At 35.7% G+C, this 22,995-nt stretch overlaps 1 protein-coding gene across 2 annotated transcripts in view; it reads left to right on the top strand.

The window, feature by feature from the left end:
- Positions 1-22,995, top strand: part of Tbc1d8-9 (TBC1 domain family member 8/9) — a 571,393-nt gene that overhangs the window by 190,593 nt on the left and 357,805 nt on the right. For both annotated transcript variants that reach the window (XM_090415485.1, XM_090415484.1), the window contains exon 10: positions 17,707-17,839. In XM_090415485.1, coding sequence (XP_090271611.1) covers positions 17,707-17,839 — 133 coding nt within the window. The remainder of the gene's footprint in view (positions 1-17,706; positions 17,840-22,995) is intronic.

Below are 22,995 nucleotides of genomic sequence, written 5' to 3'. Positions count from 1 at the left end.
TTTTTATGAGAAGTGCATTGGTAAGTCGAAATCAGGCAAGTTTTATAACAAACAAAACAATTTATTCATACTAAGACGTGGTAATTACAATTTAAAGGAAAAAGGATTTCGTACCTGTCAAATTTTTCAGGCTCTTATCAATTCTGCCAAGTAACAATGCAATGCATGTGTCTGATTCTCAAATTGCTTAAATCAGTACTTCTAGCCTTTAGCGTAGAGGCAAAGACAAATATTTATGTTCACATATACATCAGACATGTGATTAATTTCATGCACACTTTAAAACAATTTAACTTAGATCAATATCAGAATTATGCTTAACTAAACTTCACATTTAATCTCCCTTCAACACTTAACATTAACAAATGCTTAGAACTCCTTAGATAACTATTTCACAACAATATGGAAGTGTGGTTTTCCGACTTCATAACCTTACAATATGCTAGTAACTATATAATCAACAATCCCTGCTCTTAAGGTTCACAATCCATAACAGTTCTACATTAATCTTACTTGATACATTTCCCAGCCAGTTCAGCATTCATGATCCTAGAGATCATGAATGTAACCTCCTTCTTTCCCGTTAGAACTGCAAACAGACATTATTCCACCAACAATGATACGTTATTCTTGGAGATCGCTTAAGGAACATCGTGACCGGACTTTCTAGAACAGGCCGACACTGCTTTTAAAAATCTCCTATCATCGTCGCAATACTGCTAGTGGGATATCCTTCCCCATCCTTGGAATGGCTGGACCTAGGAACCTTCTTTGAAGCGACACTGAAACAAGTCAGGAACAGAGACAGCCAGAGCAAGAGAAAAAATTTCAGAGCCCAAAAGCAGAGCGCCTGTCTCCTTTTTATTCTCCCTTGACGGCCTTGGAACTTCTTTAGATCAAGTTCCCCGGATGTTATACCAGGGTTACCTTCCTACCTATGAAATTGCTGAATCATGGCGGGAAAACCCCATAACTCGCTGACCTTCACGCCTAGTGATAGTTCCAGGTCTATATTCTAATTCTGTCTTGGTTATCTCTTTGTTTGTACAATTTTGGCGGTCAAGTAACTCAGCAATTCATTCTAATATATTTATAGATTACATATTGGTGGCTAAACAATTTAGCAATTCACTCTAATATTTTACCAGATTACATAAAACACTTATGAAAAATTGTTAATTTAACTACAAGTATTTTGCATTGACTTTCTTTCTCAAGTAAAATTGGTATATAAGAATTTTATACAAAATTCTTTCTATACAAGATTTTACATGTCCCTCACGCTAGTCTGAGCTCTGATCCAAGTATTGCATTTTCTATATGATCTTTCCATTTTCCTCTAGACAGTCAACTTGTTGGTCAATTTTTTAGTCAAAGTCCACATTTCACTTCCAAATGTCATAATTGGAAGTGTGCAACTGTCAAATATTTTTCTTTTAGTCAGATTCTGAATGTTTCCTTTGAGTGCTTCATGGTGTATTCAAATGCTATCCAACTAAGTTGAATTCCATGTATAATTTCTTCTTTACAGCCTGCACCTACTATGATCATTTATCCTAGGTAAATATAGGAGGTTACTATATGAATTTCTTGGTGTTCCATTTTATTACCTGAGTAAATCATTAATTACAATTATTATTTAAGAGGATAAAACAGACTAATTGTTTTTCTTTCATTTATATGTTTAATAAAATAAAATACATATAAAATTAACTTTTATCTGAATTTAATTCTGAGAGGAAGATGCGATACTTTTGGAATAAAGTTGCATAGAGTGCTATATAAAATAATAACTCTGCGATATAATATGATACTTTTCTAGTTCCTCTCTTCGATATGCTTTTTATATGGTTTATGGTGTTACTTATATTCCATTAGCCAACTTTTTGCTCTCATCTTTTTTCTTCGATGGAAGTTTTTTTAGATTCACCCAAAATGATTTTTGATCATATATGTACAGATTTTGGTTTCAACCATATAGTGGAACACTAAATTTCAAATTTACCTGTTCACCCTCCCTTTTTCAGTTTTTAGACTGATTATAGAAGTTCATGATTGGACTTTGGTTCAGAAACTAGTTGATTCTCTTCACTCATTATAATTGATCAAAAGTCAACCAGGTTTTTAGCTTTTACTTTTATGTTGCTTTTTTTTTTTTTCATATTTATGTTTAACAAATGTGTGTAAAATTGGTTAATGATGCATTTCATATCTAGGGATTGAATCTCGTGTAATGCCAACACTTTTATGAAAACAAGTTATGACTTGTTTTCATAAAATGTGACTTGCTTGCAAGGATCATTGGTATTGCAGTAGCATCGGTGGTTCAATGGTAGAATGCTCACCTGCCACACGTGCGATCCGGGTTCGGTTCCTGGCCGATGCATGTCTTTTAAGTGCCTCTGTAGCACAATTGGAAGAACGACAGTACATTGCGCCCTTCGATTGGAAAAGGCCTGAGTTCGATTCTCGTCATGACGGGAGGAATCTTTATATGGACGTTTTCAATCGAAGGGGAGTTAGCCGATCTCATACGGAGGTAGCAGGGTTTTTTTCTCCCGAAACTCGGGTTTTTCATCCCGCATACAGACAAATCAGCCCTTCAGAACATACGCAATTTACAGACAAAAAAAAATTAGCTGTGGTGGTGGCCAGTAGATGGCGCTGGTGTCGATGATTGGTAGTAGAGGTTCGGTGTAGTGATGGAGACGGAGAGTTGTACAATAGATGTCCTCCCACGATGAGTTTTTGGACTCCTTGGAGGTGTCACAAATAATAATAATAATGATGGGGAAGAATAACCATGATTTAAAATTCCAGTGTTCACATTTTGTAGATTATGTCATACATCAGTTTCTCTCCTCCATGTGAGGCACTTGTTCATGGTAGAGGGGATCTACAAATGATGATGCAACCCTTTTCATTCTTATTCTTTTTCTAGGCAAGCTGGTACTCCTCGATGGCCTGACCAGAATCAAACAATTAGTGGGCTTGCTTACAAAGATCATTGGCATTGCAGTAGGTATTCTTTTCCTCAAGGTTTGTTATGGTGCCAAATGTCATCTAGAGTAGACCTGGCATTCCACTTCCAAATGTAGTCACTGCTTGCCAATGAATGGGCATCCATTTGTGCCTCTGTGGTGGGTGCCTGGCAAAATTGATCTCTGGTGCTGAACCCATCTTCTTGCTGAAAATGAATAATTTTTCATCCTCTTGTTTATCAGAAGCCCTTTCTAAGTGCAGAAACCATTGGAACAACAACAACAACAACAACAAAAAAAAAACTTATCTTCTATCAGTGATGCAGTGAATCATGAGACAGCATATTACACAAGCTGTCATAATTGAGATTCCTAGTCAGTTTCTACTTTTCCATTAACAGGGTGGAGCATTGATTGCATGTTAGCTAAGGAGGCTCTGAAGAAAGCTTGGAGTATATTCTGCAGATACTGCACAATTAACAGGCATTACTTTCAAAACATGCTTGAGCTCCACACATCCATGGTCAGAGCTAAAAGGAATCCTTTATCCAATACATGTCTTATGCAACAAGAGCAACCAACAGCTAAGAAGTCTGTGATAAAATCCAGTGCATGAAGGGTGAATATACCATCTAACCCCTTTCACTTCTTGAACATAATGGATGTACAGTTGCCAAGCCATGAGCAATCACTGATACTGTTGGGGAGATCTATGCCAAACATCAGCAATAGCTTCTTATCCCTTGGAGTTTCTTGCCCAAAAATATAAACAAAATTACAACAAATTCTCTTTTCAGGAAGACTACAATAGGAAGCTCCAGGCCATTTTATGGGGAAAAAAAAGCAGGAAGAAAAATAAACAACTTTTAAATATCGCTCAAATGCTTTTTTTACCAGAATGATATCCATTATGAGATGATCAAACATCCGTTGTCATCTACCATGGATTAGTTGCTTACCTTTTCGACAGAATTTTCTGTGTTTCTGGATACCTGGCAAAATTGATTATTATTGCATTTTGAAAAATTATGGAGACAACTACCATGTTTGAGTAAAACGTTAGTTTAATATAAACCAAAATCAACACTTGATGTTTCGATCTTTATATCAAGATCATCTTCTGGAGCATATACACTATATACAGAGAAACAAGCTGCACTACAATCTACCTGGTTTGCTAAAGTTACTGACCAATCGTTACAACAATTGTTGGCCTGACCTCTGGTGGAAAAAAAAAAACCTTGACTACATCAACACTAGAGTCCTATTATTATTATTATCTATTGGTTACAAAATTACATTGGACTGGAGAGCAACATGTTTATCGATATATATTAAAAACATAATTATACATATAAATTTCAACCAGTTGATATGGAATGGTTTCCAGCACTAGGTTAAGGTTGCTTAAGGTCCTAAACTATGTTGGGTACTAAGTATTAAGTAGGCTGAATATGTGCCATCCAGATTCTTGGAATTTTCATGCCACCATTATTGTTGATATTAGGGTGGTTAATCAGAATTTCGCAGGCTTCTTTAAATTTTCTTTCATACCAGGTTTTTGTACAGTGTAGAGAGCGGGTACTTTTCTAATCAATTTGGTATAAGGTGTTGAGAGCATGGTCTGAGAGGCCTGCTTCACCAAAATTGTTATATTTAATGTGTCTTTTGTGTTCTTTTTTCCGTATAGGGATTGTACGTCCAGTTTCACCAATATAAGGTAAGTTACAGGTGCAGTAGATGCAGTAAACTCCAGGATGGGCCAATGGGAGGAGAGGATCCTTAGAGGAGTTGAATATGTTCTTTAATTTTGTAGGTGGTTTAAAGGTGGCTTTGAGATTATAATGGTGTAGGATTCTGTTGATTTTTTCTGATAATCCTTTAATGTATGGGATGGCTATGGTTTTACTGTAATCTAAATTCTTTTTTGATGAAGTTTTATGAAGGTGTAAAATCGTGTATAGAAGGATTTTTATACAAAAATACCTTATATACCGATTTTACTGGTAAACAAAAGTCACTAAAAATACTTGTGGGTTAATAGAGAAATTTTCATATTTTTTAATTTGGAAATAATAAAATTTGTATATTACTGAATATTGTAACCTCAAAGGGTTTTGTAAAAGATCAGAAAAATAAGTGCAAGATTAATAGTGTCTAAAGAAACCTCTTAGTCACTAGTAATTCCAGACGGATTAAGGTATTAACAAATAACCTGGGGCAACTGCAACCTCGAGGGTCAACAGTACATGGGATTCTCCCGACTAATTGCACTGATCGATGAGGGTGACGGGTGCAAACCACCAAAGTACTGGAGGACGATAATGTAAGCAAAAACGAAGGTCATTGGGACCGTATAAATAGCAGTTCGCTACGTCGAAAAGGAGGTCTTGGCTTGCCTTTTTCTTGGAGTACGAGTCAATCCGGTGTGCGTTCCCGTTCCCGGGTTTAGCGAGAAGTTTTGAGGTCACGTGGGGTTCTGACCTGAAGTTACAATGTACGCTACGGCAGCAGAGTTTTAATAACATCTTGGGAAATGATTTCTAATCACCATCAGAGATCTGCGTTCCAGATAGAAAATGCCGAGAAAGCAACGTGACTAAGATAAAAGGTTTTAGAAGAATTAGATGTCGAGTTTTCATGCCACCAAGATCCAAATGTTCGCCGATATTAAGAGATCTCACGAAAGCTGTTATTAACGTGATTATAGAAGCAAATAATTCCGCTTGCGAAGGTAAGAATGAAAGGGAATCAAGCACATGTAAGGGCAAGACTACCAAAGATCAAAAGGATAGTGAGGGAGAAAGAAAGTCACTGGATTAATATTAGTCAACATTAATCCAGTGACTGAAAATGAATTGAACATCCAAAAACAAGCAGGGCTAACAAACATAAAAGTACATTCTATAATAAAACAAGAAGTTGAACGGTTACAACGGTCCTTAGTGGACCGTCTTGATGCTGTACTGAAACAGCTGGCGGCAGTAACTGTGAAGACCTTGGAATCAACTATAACTCAAGCAGAGAAAACTAATGTGATGATAAGACAAGAAGTTAAATGGCAACAACAGCCCATGATGGACCGTCTTGATACTATTATGCAGCAGTTGGCGACAGTTACTGTGAAGTCCTCGGAATCAACTATACCTTGTTGTGTCACCTTTTCTTAATAACTTTGATATCTATGCTCTTTACGTTTATTTGCCCCTTGGTGTTACGTGGTACTATCTAAGTACAAAGGGAATTGCCCTGGGGTAGAGTCAAAATCCAAATGTAACAAAGCTTCTGAGGTTCTTCTTCTCATAAAATCCTAAGACATTTATTTGTTTTCGCTGCACCACTTAGGACAGTTAATTTAAAGGAAAAAATCTTAAACAAGAAGTGAACACCCAGCTATACCTCAGTGACTAGCAATCGTGACTGTAGACATGCTACTCAAATTTCCCGTAGGTTCGCATATTTAGCAAGTGGTGCATTGGATAATACTAACAAACAACTGAATCAAAGTATGCAAAAGATTTATTTAACATTCTAACATATATACAGTTCATGGAAATCTGGGAAAGATCATTTCTAAACTACAAATTTATGTGCTATCATAGTTATCAAATACAAACAGTAAATTCTCATAACTCACATAGGATTAACAATAGAGCTGTTCTATATCACTTTACACATAAGATCCTCATAACTCTCTTAATTAAAACCTAGTAAACATACATTATCACCTTGTATTCACACATCTTAAGGTTATCACTTTTTAAGTTACACGTGTCTACGTTCGCAACTTATAATTTGCTACAGTCCTAAGTTTTGTCTTTGTTAAGTCCTTGGATCTTGATTCACATATCATTAATTTACACTATTTAACAATAAAATTTCACGATACTGTATTATAGTTATCTCCTGTGCTTGTTCCTCTCGTTACTCGTCCTTTAACCTTCAAATTGATTTCTTTGTGCTGGGATTGGTACCTGGAATTCTTCGATTATGTGCTGGCCCATTCGTTTCAGTCGGTTATGCCTTCCTTTCAATAGGATTCTTGGGGCAAAGTCACTCTTTCGCACGTGTTGCCCTTTTACCTAGATTCTGAGGCCTCTAAGCAGACTACCCTTTCCTTCGAGTAATGTGATTCACCTTGGACCTTGCGACGCATAATCTTTCCCGTGGATACGTGGCATCAACCATTTCCATCTGCTGGGCATCAGGGCAGAGATTTCCCCTCACGCTCTCAAACCATCCCTCCACTCACGAAGCCCACACACCAAAACCACCAGGAAAAAAAGCCTCGTGGGGGAGGGTTCCTAACTCTTTTATATCTCCGCACCCTATCGGCACCTTCCGAAATTTTCTCCCCCCCCCCACCCAACTCATCGATATCTCTTGCTAGAGGATTTCTACTTTTCTGCCTACTTATCATGTGCGTGTGCACACAATACACTTGCGGCAACTTCCTTTTTAATCCTGTGCTCTTGGCCTTGGATTATGCTATAATTATTGTTAAAAATTGTGAGTCGTTCATCTAAGCTTTGTCTATCTAATTCCTAAAAATGGTATACTGCTTTAATCATACTATAACATTCTTTTTCTCTAGAATTTTACCGTCAATATTTAACTATCTTAAGTAATCTTTCTACATAATGGAATAACACTTCTTTCTTATGCATTTTCACAATTATTTTCCTTTTGTTTAATATATATAATTTTGTTCACATATAAGTAGTTCACACTCTTAGATGCAAGCAAATTTTCTATTATATGTTCTTTACTTGTTAAATTAAGAAAGAATAAGTTCTCTTAGGAATTTTATCAATCACAATTTAACAACCCCAAGCAGAGAAAATTAATGAACAAGGAGACAGAAGGGAATTCCTAGATGTTTCAGTTGCAATAAGATTGGGCACTTAGTTCGCAGCTGTGTTAGTAACAGGAGATCCTCCAATAGAAAAAATAGATATGAGTCGAGGTTTGGGCACACTCCTCATAAGTATGAAGGTAAACCATGGAGGAGAGGACAATTGAATCATGAACAACAAAAAAGGTTGAAAATGACAATTAAGGGTAAGGTACAAGGATCACATTGTGACATATTGTTGGATACTGGTTCCCAGGCCTCTGTCATAACAGGAGATTATTTTCAAGGAATAAAATTTCGTGTATGGCGAGGCATTTCTAATCTAAGGAAACCAATCAGACTGTCAGGGTTATCAACATTGAATGTTTATGTGAACAATAAAGTTAGAGTAAAAATATACTTACCTGAGTTTAATATGTGTGTTTGGCAGAAGTTGTTGGTCTTCCCTAGGATATCTCTCCCACACGTGCAGATAATTTTAGGAACCAACTTTCTAGAGAAGTACAAGTTCTTATGTGATTTCTCTAGAAATGAGATATTCCTTATGGGAAATGAATGGTTTAGCAGAGGGAATGATAAATTTAAAGGCAGAAATAGAAATGAGACATCTCATGAAGAAAGAATGCAGAGTAAAAGTAATGTCGCGCCGACTGACAGAATTAATGAAGTGTTTCAAAATAACCAGACTAATTCCTCAGTAGCTTCAACATCCGAGGGTAACAGTCAATCTGAGACTTACCAAATATCAAGCGTTAAATTAGCAAATGACCAAGGCGAAACAGAAAAAAAATTAGGGGAGGATAGTCCGAGAACGATCTGAATAAACTACATTTAAAAAATTAATAGATCTAGAAGTTCCTATAACAGACCGAGGTGGAACAGGCACAGAAAACATGAAATTAATATACAACCTCAGCAGCAATTTATTTATGCAAACTTCCTCTGTTTTCTTTTCATGCTTAGAAATGCTATAAGTGGTTTGTTATGTTGGAACTTAGCACTTGCTACAAAAGCTGCACACTTACTAACAGATTGTACAAGCTCTATGAATAAATATATAGTGGAGAATTAATTAGGTCCAAAACATTAAAAGATAGCAGGGAAAATAGGTGTAATTTTGAGAATAGAACACATAAAGAAATGAAGTGCAAATTAGGTCCAAACGAGATACAAACAAAAGAAATAAACAAGATTGTAGTCATTCTCACCAGAAAAATTGCAGGGAGGAAGTTAAAAAAATTTTCTTAAAAAAATTTTTTGCAGTGAGAGAAAACCTATGTAAAATCGTGTATAGAAGGATTTTTATACAAAAATACCTTATATACCGATTTTACTGGTAAACAAAATTAACTAAAAATACTTGTGGGTTAATAGAGAAATTTTCATATTTTTTAATTTGAAAATAATAAAATTTGTATATTACTGAATATTGTCACCTCAAAGGGTTTTGTAAAAGATCAGAAAAATAAGTGTAAGATTAAGTGTCTAAAGAAACCTCTTAGTCACCAGTAATTCCAGACGGATTAAGGTATTAACAAATAACCTGGGGCAACTCGACCTCGAGAGTCCAATAGTACACGGGATTCTCCCGACTAATTGCACCGATCGATGAGGGTGACGGGTGCAAAGTACTGGGGGACGATGATGTAAGCAAAAACGAAGGTCATCGGGACCATATAAATAGCAGTTCGCTATGTCGAAAAGGAGGTCTTGGCTTGCCTTTTTCTTGGAGTTCAAGTCGATTCAGTGCGCTTCTCGCTAATCCCGTTCCTGGGTTTAGCGAGAAGTTTTGAGGTCACGTGGGGTTCCGACCGGAAGTTACGATGTATGCTACGGCAGCAGAGTTTTGATAACATCTTGGGAAATGATTTCTAATCGCCATCAGACCTGCATTCCAGATAGAAAATGCTGAGAAAGCGATGTGACTAAGATAAAATGTTTTAGACGAATTAGATGTCGAATTTTCATGCCGCAAAGATCCAAATGTTCGGCGATATTAAGAGGAGATCTCATGAAATCTCGGAGATGATATCCAAGTGCAGTACTAAAGTCGGACAGTAATAGAAAGAAGCGATTTCAGGGATCATTCAGAAAAGACCAGATATCTATTCGAAGTAAGATTTTTCCTTTGTTTAGCTAGAAATAAGAAGTTTGTGACGGTGATTTATTTAAGGGACTTGTTTTATAGTCATACTTGAGGACTTTAGGCCTTATGCTGATACATAAAATATTTTGTTATATGTGAGAGAAGGTCTGGCTAAAATTTAAGGTGAAACATCGTGCATTTAATGTTATAGCTGCCGCCTAAAGCTGCAGAATGTTATGTAAAAATTGATCTGAGTATTACCAAGTGTAACGAGAGAAAATTATATACACGTGGTCTTATTAGAATTGATTATGATAAAGAACTAAATTGTAAACATAGTCATTAGTTGTGATTTGAAGCATAGAAGCTAATTTACTTAGTACTTAAAATTGACACATTGTACATTTTATTGATGTTAAATAAATTTTTTTCTTGTTTAAATAACTTGCCTGATTTCTAATCCAATACACTACTCATTAAACTCTAATCTGTGTGAGCCTTAAAGGTAGATATTGTCACGACTGCATAGCAGAAAATTTAAGTGCTAGATTTACTTAGAATTAAGAGAGAAAAGTTCCATGTGGTTTACTGTGTGTTATTTTTTGGAGGGAGATTCAACTCCCACCCACGAATTTGGTGGCGCAGCTAGAAACTAAATAAATTTTCCAAATTCAGTTGAGAATAAACACCAGTGGGTCAGACAAAGAGATTGGCTCTGGCCTGAGGCGATTTCTTTGTTCTATAAGTTTTGCATATGTGAGCCTTATATTATTTGTGGCCATAAGTCAGAAGTATAGTAAAGGTTAAGAAGAAAGGTTTAAACGAGATAACTATAGTTTTTTTACAAAGGCACAGAAGACAATATAATTGTGAAGATTTTATAACATATTTAAAATAAACACATTTTTAACAAAGGACTTTATTTATAGTATTTTTGTTGTAGCCATTATTTATAAATGTGTTGCTAATAATTTTTAATTCTTATTTAAGAACTTGCTGATTAGAGTACATTGTTGTAGCTCTGTTTTTAAGAGTGTTAATGGCTCCATATTTTTGTGATGGGTGGTGGTATGATTTAGCATGTATGCATTGGCCAGTATATGTTAGTTTGTGGTAGACCGTGAAGGATAGATTGCCTGAAGGAAGACGTGTGACCAGTGTATCCAGGAACGGGATGTGTTCTGATTTTCAATTTCAATAGTAAATTGTATGCATTCATGTTCAGGTGGCTAAGGAATGTGTCTAATGTTTGTCATCCATGTGGCCAGATAATGAAAACATTGTCAGCGTATCTAAGCCACACTGTAGGTTTTAGAGTGAAGGAATCAAGAGAACTTTGCTCAAAGGCTTCCATATAAAAGTGAGCAATTGGGGGGTGGAGGGATAGTGGTGAGCCCATGGCTGTACTTTCTTTTTGTAGGTAAAATTTATTTTGCCACACGAAGTAACCGGAGCATAAGTACGTGGACAAAGAGGTGTTGGATCCTACTTCCTACTCCGTTGTGTATTCTAGCTGTTGACTGACTTCACATTCAAACACATAGAAAATTTATTTTTAACTGCGCAACTCTATGTTCTAATTTGCATAAGCAACGTTGTGAAATCAACCATCAGTTAACACCATATAGTTATCAACTTAATTCAGGCCGAAATTCTCTTTATTATATATAGGATTCCTGCTAAGATTCAAACTATTTTAATGAGCAGTGCAATGAAAGAAATCAGGCAAACACAAGATTCAACTCAAATAAAAATATTTAATGCTTTAACACATAAATTTACATTAAAACAACGATTTCTAGTAAGGATAATACAATTAAGAATGAATAAGTTCTCATTAAGACATTAGTAATTTACCCAGCTGACTATATCATTTACGATTAGGATTTATGCATACAAATTCCACTCTTCTTATTATCAAGATTCCAAACACAATTTCACTCTGAGCAAAGTTATCATTCAATGTACTTAAATATTGACTCAGTTTAACTATTCGGAACAATCATAAAGCACAAGTCATCAGACATTCTTTCAGCAACTTTAAAGTTTATCAATCGAACACAATAGTTCTCAGAAAGTTCAGTCTCAATTTTACATTGCATTCTCACGTAACAGGCTTCACTGTATCACACATTCAAATATGAACTATTAATCCAGAGATACTTCATATATTACGTTTATGAGGAAATACTTCACTATATCACACATTCAATCTTGACTGTTAATTTCAGCAATATGAACTATATCACAGAAACAAGCTTCACTACTTCACACGAGGCATAGAAAGGATATCCTTACCGTTATAAACAGTATAGCTTCCTCATTATCGAGAATCCTAGAAACACTCCTTGGCTCTTGAATACTTTCACTTTCAGAGGACATAAATATAGAATCTTGGGTTTCAGTAACTGATTAGTTAACTCAGGAGAATTTATCTTCTTGCTCGTAATTGCCTAACTTTCAATATTTCTTACTCATTCTTATTATCCTTTCGTCCAATGCTATCCTTCTACGAGGCGATAGGAATTCATAAAAGAATAAGAGCTTGAAAAAAGATAAGTCAAAATACAGAGCAGTTCCCAGTCCTTCCTACTCCGTTCAACCTCAGGTTATTTCTCTCCCCCTCTTTCCACTGTGTTCTTCTTTTCCGTGTGCTGCCCATCCTACTCTCCTTTCCTGCCAAAATCTGGTTCTAACTGATTTTGTTGATACCGAACTGGCTTCTTTCATACTGTACAGTAACTCATGTTAAGGCATGCACTGACTAAAAATAACATAATTTCTCACAACAACCAATCATGTCTTATTTTGAAGAATTACTTGGTTACATTACATTTTACTAATAGCATAATAAGATTGCATATTTACAGTTTTTATCTCTGTTTTAGTGATATTAATTTCATAATAATAAGCGATATTTAATACATAGTTTTTACAACTGTACTGCATATAAAACTAAATAAATGAACAAATAAATATTAATAAACGTAACTTGAATGAAATCATATAAATAGTACTATTAATAAGAGATTATTAGTCTGATGAGCAAATTTGGCTTAGGGAATGGCAGATTATGTTGGACTCTGAATGAAGTATTAATAATTTCCAATTCTCCTCATTCAGAATCCAACAGAGGGCCATAATGTCGGGCAGAAATTTGTTCTGTAGGAGAAGAATTTTCACAAATGTCCCAATCATTGATTGGGACATTTGTGCAAATTGCAAAAACATTGAAACTGACTAATAGATCATCTTTTCCGAGTGTTATGTTTTTAATTTTGTTTATAAAGTGTTGTGTGTTCTTTATATAGGAGGGGGAATGACCTACCAACTCCTTGAGTGGTGACACTAATTTCTTGGCTAGGTGATAATTAGGGTTATCTATTCCTTCAACTATCGATCGAAGTAGCATGTTTTGTTTGTGTACTTTAGGAACATCATATATTCTGGGAGAACAGGCATAATGGGGTATAAGTTTTTTTAACTGTGTCTGATGGCCATGAAGTGACGGTGCTGTTATCGGCAACTAGTTGATTCATCTGATGGATGGATGTTGACCCGTCAAGGATGACAGTGTCATTACCTTTATCCGATTTTGTTATGATTATCTCAAAGATCGAAACATCAAGTGTTGATTTTGGTTTATATTAAACTAAAGTTTTACTCAAACATGATAGTTGTCTCGATAATTTTCCAAAATGTATTCTGATCACCGTGTAAGCCTAAAAGAAATGATTATTATTGCCTTTCCTAAGTTAGAGAAGGATCCAGAATCCCAAATAGCCATTGACCAGTTGCTCTGACCAGCCCTTTCCATTGGATACCTGTTCCTGGTGAATGGGACCTAGTGATGGTGCTGTCCCTTTTCATTCTTCCTCTTTTTCTTGCTTTTTTTCCCATATTCTATGCTGTACTTCTCCTGAGTCTTTTTTACAATTTTGTGTTCAGACCACCATTAGTGGGATCCAATGTCTTGCTGCCGTGTTTGCCATGCAATGCAACCCATGGATATCTGAAAAAGGGGATATTGGTAGTTTCTCACTACTTTGGCCTCTGCTTTGGCAGGATGGGCAGTTCTAGATGATCTGGCCAGGATCAGTTGCAAACATTAGGGATGTTGTAGAAAGTCTCCTTCATGGGGGACAGGACCCAAGGCTTGCTGTGATGCCCATATGGCATCCAGTGTGGTCATGGCATTCCACTCCCAAGTGCAGTCTCTACTTGCTGGATAGTGGACATCCATCTCTGGCCCTGTGGTAGGTGGGTGGGGAGCTCTGGCAGCAAGCCAAACTCCTCCTGAGAATGAACACTTCATGTTCTTCTTTATCAGAGGTTCTAAACAAGTCCCAGCCATGTCATGAAATCATAATAAGAAGCTGCAATCATTATCCCACTTTTCTTGATAATACATTCAACAGTGGAACATCCTCAGGAAAAATATCACCCATCTTGAAGCGTTTGAAAGGCTAGCAGAATATCTTAAGTCCATAAAGAAGCTTCATATACTTATTAATGTATCGATATACTTATTCAGGCATCGACTAAGACAAAGTCAGAAAAGCTACTTCATGCAGTGTCTGTCAGGGAGAATAACAATTACAATTATCTCCCACAAAACTTTAAAATTTTCCGTATGTAATGTAATATTGGAGTGGGATCTCCTTGACATACCAGATGAGATCAGCCCTGAAATGAAAGATCAGAGTGAAAGCCATGAGAAGAATACTTATACATAGAGATGGTTATCTCTGTGTGTGAGAAGTATTCTTCTGGTCATCTGGTTCCCACTGGGAACATTGATCATCGTTACATTCAACACACCAAAACCACCAACATCTGTCAAAGCAAGCTATCTCAATTGCCCAATAAGACTCTACATCCTGAACCCTTTGCACTGATTTAAATGTTCAGAAGTATGGCCATTCTCAGACTGCCTGTTGAGGGTCTGCCATCTGTTCTCGATGCTGCAGTAAAGACTGTGAATACAAAGATTGCAAGAGCAAAACACCAAAATGTTCTAATTGTGAGGGAGACCATTCAGCTTACTGCTCACTTGGATCCAACACCTTACTGCTGTGTTTGCCTTCAGTATGGTGAAAGGATGAGAATATTCAAAAGATAAAAACAGAACAATGCATCACTTATCAGGAGGTGAAGAAGCAATATACTACAAAATTATCAGTAATATCTGGTAAACTGTCTTATTCTGAAAAGGCAAATATAAAGAAAGTGTCAACAGGGATCCAAACCTGTATGTTTGATCCTGAATTCTCACAGTTACATCCCTGAACAATATGATTTGCTCGCCATCTTCTTAGTGTAAATCAAGGAGAAAAATCTATATGGACTCACTCCTGAGACATGCCAAAGATGGTCCCACTACAGAAAAATCCACCAATAAAAAAAATAATGCAGTGTGCACTACAGAGGGTCAAATGCATGCCTCGAGACCATTTAATAGATGGACCGTTAACAGATGGCATGGATACCTCCTTTCCTCTTGAAGAGGATAACATGATTCATGTACCTAGTGGCCTAGAGAAGTACAATTTAACACCATCTTGGATTTTTTTTCTGATAAAGAAGAAATGAGGGATACTCGCCATTCTCAATTCTCTAAAAAAAAAAAAAAAAAAAAATCTAAGGCTAATGAAAACAAAAACTACTCTACACAGGAAGCCAGATGATATCAACAAAAAGATACACTGAAAACATTCCTACAATGCAGTTGTGGATTCTATTAAAACATTAATGTCATCAAGGCTCTCTTGCAGAAGCATAAACTGATATATTTCTACCTGCATAAAGTTGAGAGACCATCTGTCATTACAAAGTACTGCCATCATGCATAAGGATGCGTAAGGACAGGACAGGAAATGTACCTTCTCATGGAGGCATTGCCATCAATATGGGCAACCATACCCCCTTCCAGCAAGTCCCACTCAATGTGAATGTAGAAGTAGTTGCTACTATTTGACTTTCACCTAGAACTGTAACAACAGTATGCTGTACTACATTCCTCCTGCTGCAGATATATCTCATGATGGCATTGCTGATTAAGTCATATTGCAGTTACCATCCTCCCCCCTACCTTTTAATGGGAAATTTAAATAGGCAGAACACTCTGTGGTAGTGAACAGACTTAATTGTCTGTTCTTTCTCCTTTTTCCCATTGTTTAAGTGGGAAATTGATGACAACCTGGTTGGGAGTGATCATTTTCCTGTAATTTCCACTTTTCTGCAGGGGCAACTATGTACTATATTACGAATATCATGCTGGAAAATTGAGCATGCTGACTGTTCCATCTTTTCCATATTAGCAAAATTTGATACTGTGATGGTCAATTCCTCTCCTATCAGTGATGCAGTGAATTATGTAGCAGAACATATTATACAAGCTGCCACGACTCCAATTCCTAAAATATCTAATCGCTTGCCATATTTTCCTAAGCCATACTGGAATGACAGCTGTATTGCTGAGTTGTATGTGATAGATCTTGCCTTAAACTACATAAGGCTGCAATGCTAATAAAGGTGCATTATATGTACACAGATTCAGAAAATTCTCTATTGGTAATAAGATGTCTAGAGCTGCAAAAATATCCAAAATGCTCTCCAGCACATTCTCCCTCCATAAGTTATACTTGGATGTATGCTTCTGTTGGAGTCCAAGCCACATTGGGATTAAGGGAAATGATGTTGCAGTTACTGTAGCTAGGTCAGCTTGTTTCTCCAGCTTTCACTTTTTGCCTATATTGTACACCAATTACTGGAGGATCACAGACAAACGTTTATCCCGGTAGTCATCATCATGGAATAGAGAGACCAATAAATAAGCTTTATCAAATCAACCTGAAATCAAAATTGTGGTAGACTGCACAGGAACTGTAAAGAGTAAATTGTTCTTGTTTGGCTCTGCATAGATCATAGTTTTCTTGCACATGCCTGTGTGTGAATTGTATCAATAAACACAATCACTATTTTAGTCACATTCATAATCTGACTCCTACACAGGCAGATTTTATCAAATTCATCAAACATCATCTCCATTTTTAAATTTTTATAGAGTATCAATGAATAGCATCTTATATGAATTATATACATGCAAGTGTTATTAGTTTAATTTAGTGTATATAAGCATTTAACACTTTTTTTTATGAATGTTATGAATTTTCCTACACTTATTTTTATACTCCTTTTTACTTTTGCTCCTATACACCTTTTAAATTTGTTTTTATATAAAGGTTTTTATGCCAATTTATGCCCCCTTCTTTATAACCTTGAACTGGCACAGTATGACTGTGCTTACTGTCCTTACACCATTATTTATTACATGACACCTCCAGGAAGTCCAAAGATGAGAGAGGGCACCTACTCTACAACTCTCTGTCTCCACCACTCAATCCACCAACTACAACGAATTGCAACTACCATCATCATCTACACAAATGCCATCTACTGCCCACCACCACCACCACTAGTATTTTCCCAGACCATTACAAACATCCATGCCCATGGCAGGATTCGAACCTGCAGCCTTTTGGCTGGAGAGCAGATATGCTAACCACTCAGCCAACCAGGCAGCATTAAATCCAAAACAAACAAACAAACCAACAAAGAACATCAATTTCTGTTTATGTTAGATACAGTCACTTTATCTGTGAAAGTTAGCTATGGTTTTTTTTTTTAGCTATAATGAAGTGAATTTATTTCATATCACAGTTACTATATGTGTTAACTATATGTTTACTTAGTAAATAAAGCTCCTTGTATTTACCTCCTAGGATGACTTTTAGGCTACCAACAGATGAAAAGTTGGATGGGAGTACAGACTGCACACTGTGGACCCCTTATAATAAACAGTTAGTGTGGGGAAAGTTGTATCTTTCTACTAATTACATTTGTTTTGAAAGCAGGGTAAGAATTATATATGTTTTTTATATATTTGTCAACTTTCTCAACATACTCTGTGTGCACATATTAAACATGTATAAATTCTAGGAATGAGGAACTTTGCAACATGCATATTATAATATATTTAGAATATATATAGTGTGAATATCATTTTTTTTCCCCCAGTAGTTTTAAAATAAACTTTGGTCTTGGTGCAATTTTTCTTATTCTGTTTATTTATGTTCTGGAATTGATCCTGTTTTGTATATTCACACTATCCTATTTCACATATATTTATCCTGCAGCTTGTAGATAAGTCTGTATCCATCACATTTCTAAGAAGTATGATCTCTTTTTACTATCATATTTCTGTCATTATTTTAACCTCAGTCCGTTAATGGTTAACTTTCAGTACTCAGAAACATCCTAATTGCTAAATGATCACATGTATCAATCTAACATTCTATAGGATATATCATTCACTTTTGGACAAGCAACATGGAAAATGTTTCCCTAATGGGAAACCTCCCAACTACTTAAATAACCACACTTATCAATTATGCTTTTGTCAATCCATAAGGAGTTTCTTGATTAAGTCAACCACTTTTGGACAAGTAGCATGAAAAAGTTCGGAGAAGTTTTTCATGCTACTTATCCTTTTCATTAGCAGGCCTTTGTGCTAGACCTGCTAATCTAGACATCCGTAAGATATTTGATCAGGTTTTGTACGAAGGCCTGTTAAATAAGATCCTCTTATGATCACTTTTTTGTCTTTTGTAACTGGATTGCCAGCTTTTCCTCTTGCTGAATATTGTGTATAATAATAATGGTGGATGAATATTTGTCCTAAAACTTTGCAACAGATTATGGTATAGTACCACAAGGCCCCGTTTTTTCACATACTCCATTCTTTTTTTGTATAACTGTGTCAAATGATATGGATATTTGTAAGGCATTTGATCAGGCTTAGCACAAAGGCCTGTTAAGTATGCTCCCATCTTAAGGTCTATCTTTTGCAATGGATCACAATCTCCCTCTCTTGTTGTATACTTTTCCAAAAGTGAGTGCATAAGCAGAAAGATCCCTGTGGAATGACAGTGGTAGCAAATTGCTGCTTATAATGGATCAATTTTTATCTTCATACTTTGCAACTAGTACTAGATGGCACATGGTTCTTTCATGATCTCCATTCTTTTTTTTTTTTTTGTATAACTGCAACTCTAAATTATTACAAATTCCATGGCTCGCTTAGCTGATGACAAGCTATGGCACTCCTTTTTCTTATTTTACAAGCATAGCATTACACTAGTGAACAAGTTGGTTAGAATATTTATTTCATTTCACAGCATTTACTGATCTCCAAACTCTTCCATGGAATTCTGAGAGAGTTTTTTTTAGGTGGGGGAGGGGGAGATTAACCATAACATGTAGTAAATCACCAGAGAGAAAGCTGACAACTCATTTGCAAAAGATAGAAGGTAAGACCATAAGAGTAGGTTATTTAGTGGATCACTGTGCCAGATTCAGTCAAATGCCCTAAGAATGTCAAGAGTGATCAAGTGAGTTTCTCCACATCTTTCCATATTTTGTCCAAAGGTTGGTAGTGATGGTTAGGAGATTGCTTGTGAATTGAGAGTGATAGAGTGTATTACCGGTCACTGATTAGCTGGTGGGCTTCCAGTTGATGATTTTCACATATTTGACCCCCACATATGAAATCTCATGCAAGAGCTATTGTATATCAGTACAGTATATGAGCAAGAGGGTAAGAAGAAAGGAGGCATCGGCTGACTTTTTTTGAACAGCTTAAAGTTATAGTCTGTGAAGATGACAGTGTGAGAGAGGATGTTCTGAAGAACAGAGGTAGATGAGATGAAAGAGGAGGCTGAGAAGTTGGTTGTTTGGCGAGTTTGCAGCTGGACTGCAAGTTACGTTGACCAGCAGCTCTTGATATGAATTTTCTGCTTCAGTTGTTGGATTGTCTGGGACTTGTTTGCATACACCTTTTCCTTCAGGTAACCCCCCATAGGAGAAAATTCATGAAGAAATTAGGGTGCTGCAGCCAGAAATATTAACAGTTATCATGAAACATGCCATTGAAGGCATTACGTGATGTGGTTTTTCATAACTAATAAAAAATTTCTAAGTTCTGTATTTCATTATAACAAAAAAGAAAAAGAATAAAAATAATTAATTAATAAAAAGTTATTAAATATTTAAACTCCTTTGTGACTTTTGGACCACCCTGTATTTTCAAATACCTAGGATGCACCTTATCTTATGAAGATGAAAATATCATCAAAATAGCATTAAAATATCAAATTTTATTAAAATTAGTGCACAATAAAGAATATATTTAAGCCATCCTTGGTACAACAACACACAAGAATCAGACTATCAAACGTTATGTCTAAATAAACTTTATTATATGGAAGTGAAATATGGATCATAAAAAAGAATGAGAAATGGATTCAAACACCAGGAATGAAATTTCTCAGAAAAACAGCTGTATATATCAAGTGGAGACCATAAAACAAATTTTTTGGAAGTTTTATGAATATAAAATCCATTAACTATTATATAAAGAAATAGAAACAAAAATAGTTAGAACATCTAAATCAAATGGACAATACCAGATGCCAAAAATACTTTACATATATGAAATAAATGGAAAACGAAGAATTAGAAGACCAAGAATGCACTGGCATGAGACCAGAATGGGCCACTTGATCAAAATCCATGATGGGAAGAAAAAAAAGACAATATTATTATTAAGAGAGATCTCCAGGGAGTCAGGGACTCATCAAGGGAGGCCACATACTACATGCACCAGCTATCATACTTATTCTTGAATTCATTCACACTACTTGCACTCACAACATCCATTAGCAATCCATTCCAATCACGCACCACCCTATGAGAGAAAAATCTAGCCCCCACTCCCTTCTTAGCGGCATTCATTCTCAGCTTCCAAGGATGCCCTCTTGTCCTTTCCCCATCCTCCATAAATTGAAAAATTCCATCAATTGAAATCCTGTATTACCCTTTCAGAAGTTTATAAGTCTCAATCATATCATCTCTCTTTTCTCTTGTTTGCTAGTGTCTGCAGTCTAGAAATTCTCAGTCTGTCTTCATAATCAGTATTCCACAATCCTGATATCATTTTTAACATTCTCTTTTGCAGTCTCTCAAATATATCAGAATCACAACGGAAACCAGGAGACCAGACCTACGTGCGCAATAGCCCAGATGGTCTTATCAAGGCCTTGTAAAGAGGCAAAATGACATTCATATCTTTACATGTGAACGTTTGTTTCAGCATTGCAATTATCTTTTGAGTTGTATTTTCAATCTTTGCTGCATGGTCCCTGAACTTAAACTTCCTATCTACTAATATTCCAAGATCCCTAGCCTCATCAGTTTCTCCTAGCATAATCCCACCAATATAATACAACATTGGATATCTAATCATGCCAAAGTGAATGTCTTTACATTTACCTGACATTGAACTGACATCCATTTTCCCATGCCCATAATTCCAGCCTATTCAAATCATTCTGCAAGTACTGCGTATCAGAAGCATTCCTGATTACCCTACCTATCTTTGCATCATTAGCAAATAGCTGTATGTCACTTGTCAAGTCCTTCCCAATATCACTAATATACATATTGAATAACAGTGGACCAAGCACTAATCCTTGTGGTATACCACTGGTTACCTTAAATCTTGCTGACTCACATCCCCCATAGACTAGTTTTTGATATCTGTCAGTTAGCCATCCTCTTATCCACACTAATATTCTATAAACCAAACCCATATTCTCCAATTTATGCAGCAGTCTACCATGCTGTATTCCATCAAAAGCTTGGCAAAATCCAAAAGTATCATGGTGTATCCATGTCCCTTGTCTAGTTCAATAATACCATCTGTATTATGAGAAAAGTGGAAATATAGACGAGCAAAATTTGTACTCAGCAGCTTGACAGCAGACCATAAGGCTCAATCTCTGTTTGAACAGGAAATGAGTTTTCTGCATTAATTATATTAATTTAATTAATTAATATAGTTCTTAAGATTTTGTTTTTTATTGTCCTTTTCTAACTATCTCTATTTTATTTTTAAACATCCAGTAGTAATTAACCATCATATTGTGTTCTCCTCTGCCTAATATCTTCTCTCCATTTTCTTCTGTTCTTCTAAAATTCTTTGAAACATATCAAATGCTTCTTCTTCTCTATCTTTTGCCTTAGGTCTTAGCATGCTGCAATAATATTTATTACAATTATCTTTCCATCGTTTTCGTGGTTTTCTATCAAATCTTCTAGTATCCAGTTAAAATGTTTCTATTTGTGTGATTACTCTTTCTTTTTGCATTCTATTGATGTACTTTTGCCATATCTCTTTTTTTACTGATTGCTATCTATCCATTACTGGTTGTAAAACACTTTTCTTAATTTCTGATTTTATCAAATTTTGTTTTTCATGCAATTTTCCTAAGAGTTCCCATTTTGGTAGTAGTGTTTAACTATTTGATCTGTAATTTTATTTGATCTGTAAGATCTGAAACTTGTTTCAGATCCATAGTTAAAACTGGTGTTATTATACTTAGTTGCAACATTTAGGTTTTTATTTTTCCATATTGTTCTGTTTAAATATCCTTGCTCTTTAACTTCATTGTGTGTTTTTCCGTCTGGGTTAATATGAATTCCTAAGTATTTAAAATTCATATTAACCCAGAAGGAAAAACACACAATGAAGTTAAAGAGCAAGCACATAAGATAGGCATTTCTGGGTTGGGTTGGGTTGGGTTGGGTTAGGTTAGGTTAGGTTAGGTTAGATCTATATATTCATCACTTTTTTTTATTATTTTTCTGTTTATTGCTAGCTTACACCTGATTGGTTGTATACTAATCCTACCTCTCTTTGTCAATTATTTTCTGTGTCTGCTACCCTTACTACATCACCTGCATAGCAGATCAGATTTACTATATATTGTCAATTTTTATTATATTTAACTTCTTATCTCTTAGTTCTGCTATTATTTCATCCATTAAAATTATATTTTAATATTGAATAGTGGAGGACTTAATGAATCAACCTGTCTAATTCCTTTCTTCATTTCATTTCTTTTCTTTCATTATTTTAGTACCTTATTACACATTTATTTATCTATGTAAAT

This window comes from Typopeltis vanoorti, chromosome 3 (assembly GCF_054136105.1).
Source record: "Typopeltis vanoorti isolate ZY-2024b chromosome 3, IOZ_Tvanoo_1.0, whole genome shotgun sequence".
In the NCBI taxonomy this organism is placed as follows: Eukaryota; Metazoa; Arthropoda; class Arachnida; order Uropygi; family Thelyphonidae; genus Typopeltis; species Typopeltis vanoorti.
This window is presented reverse-complemented; position numbering and strand designations above follow the sequence as displayed.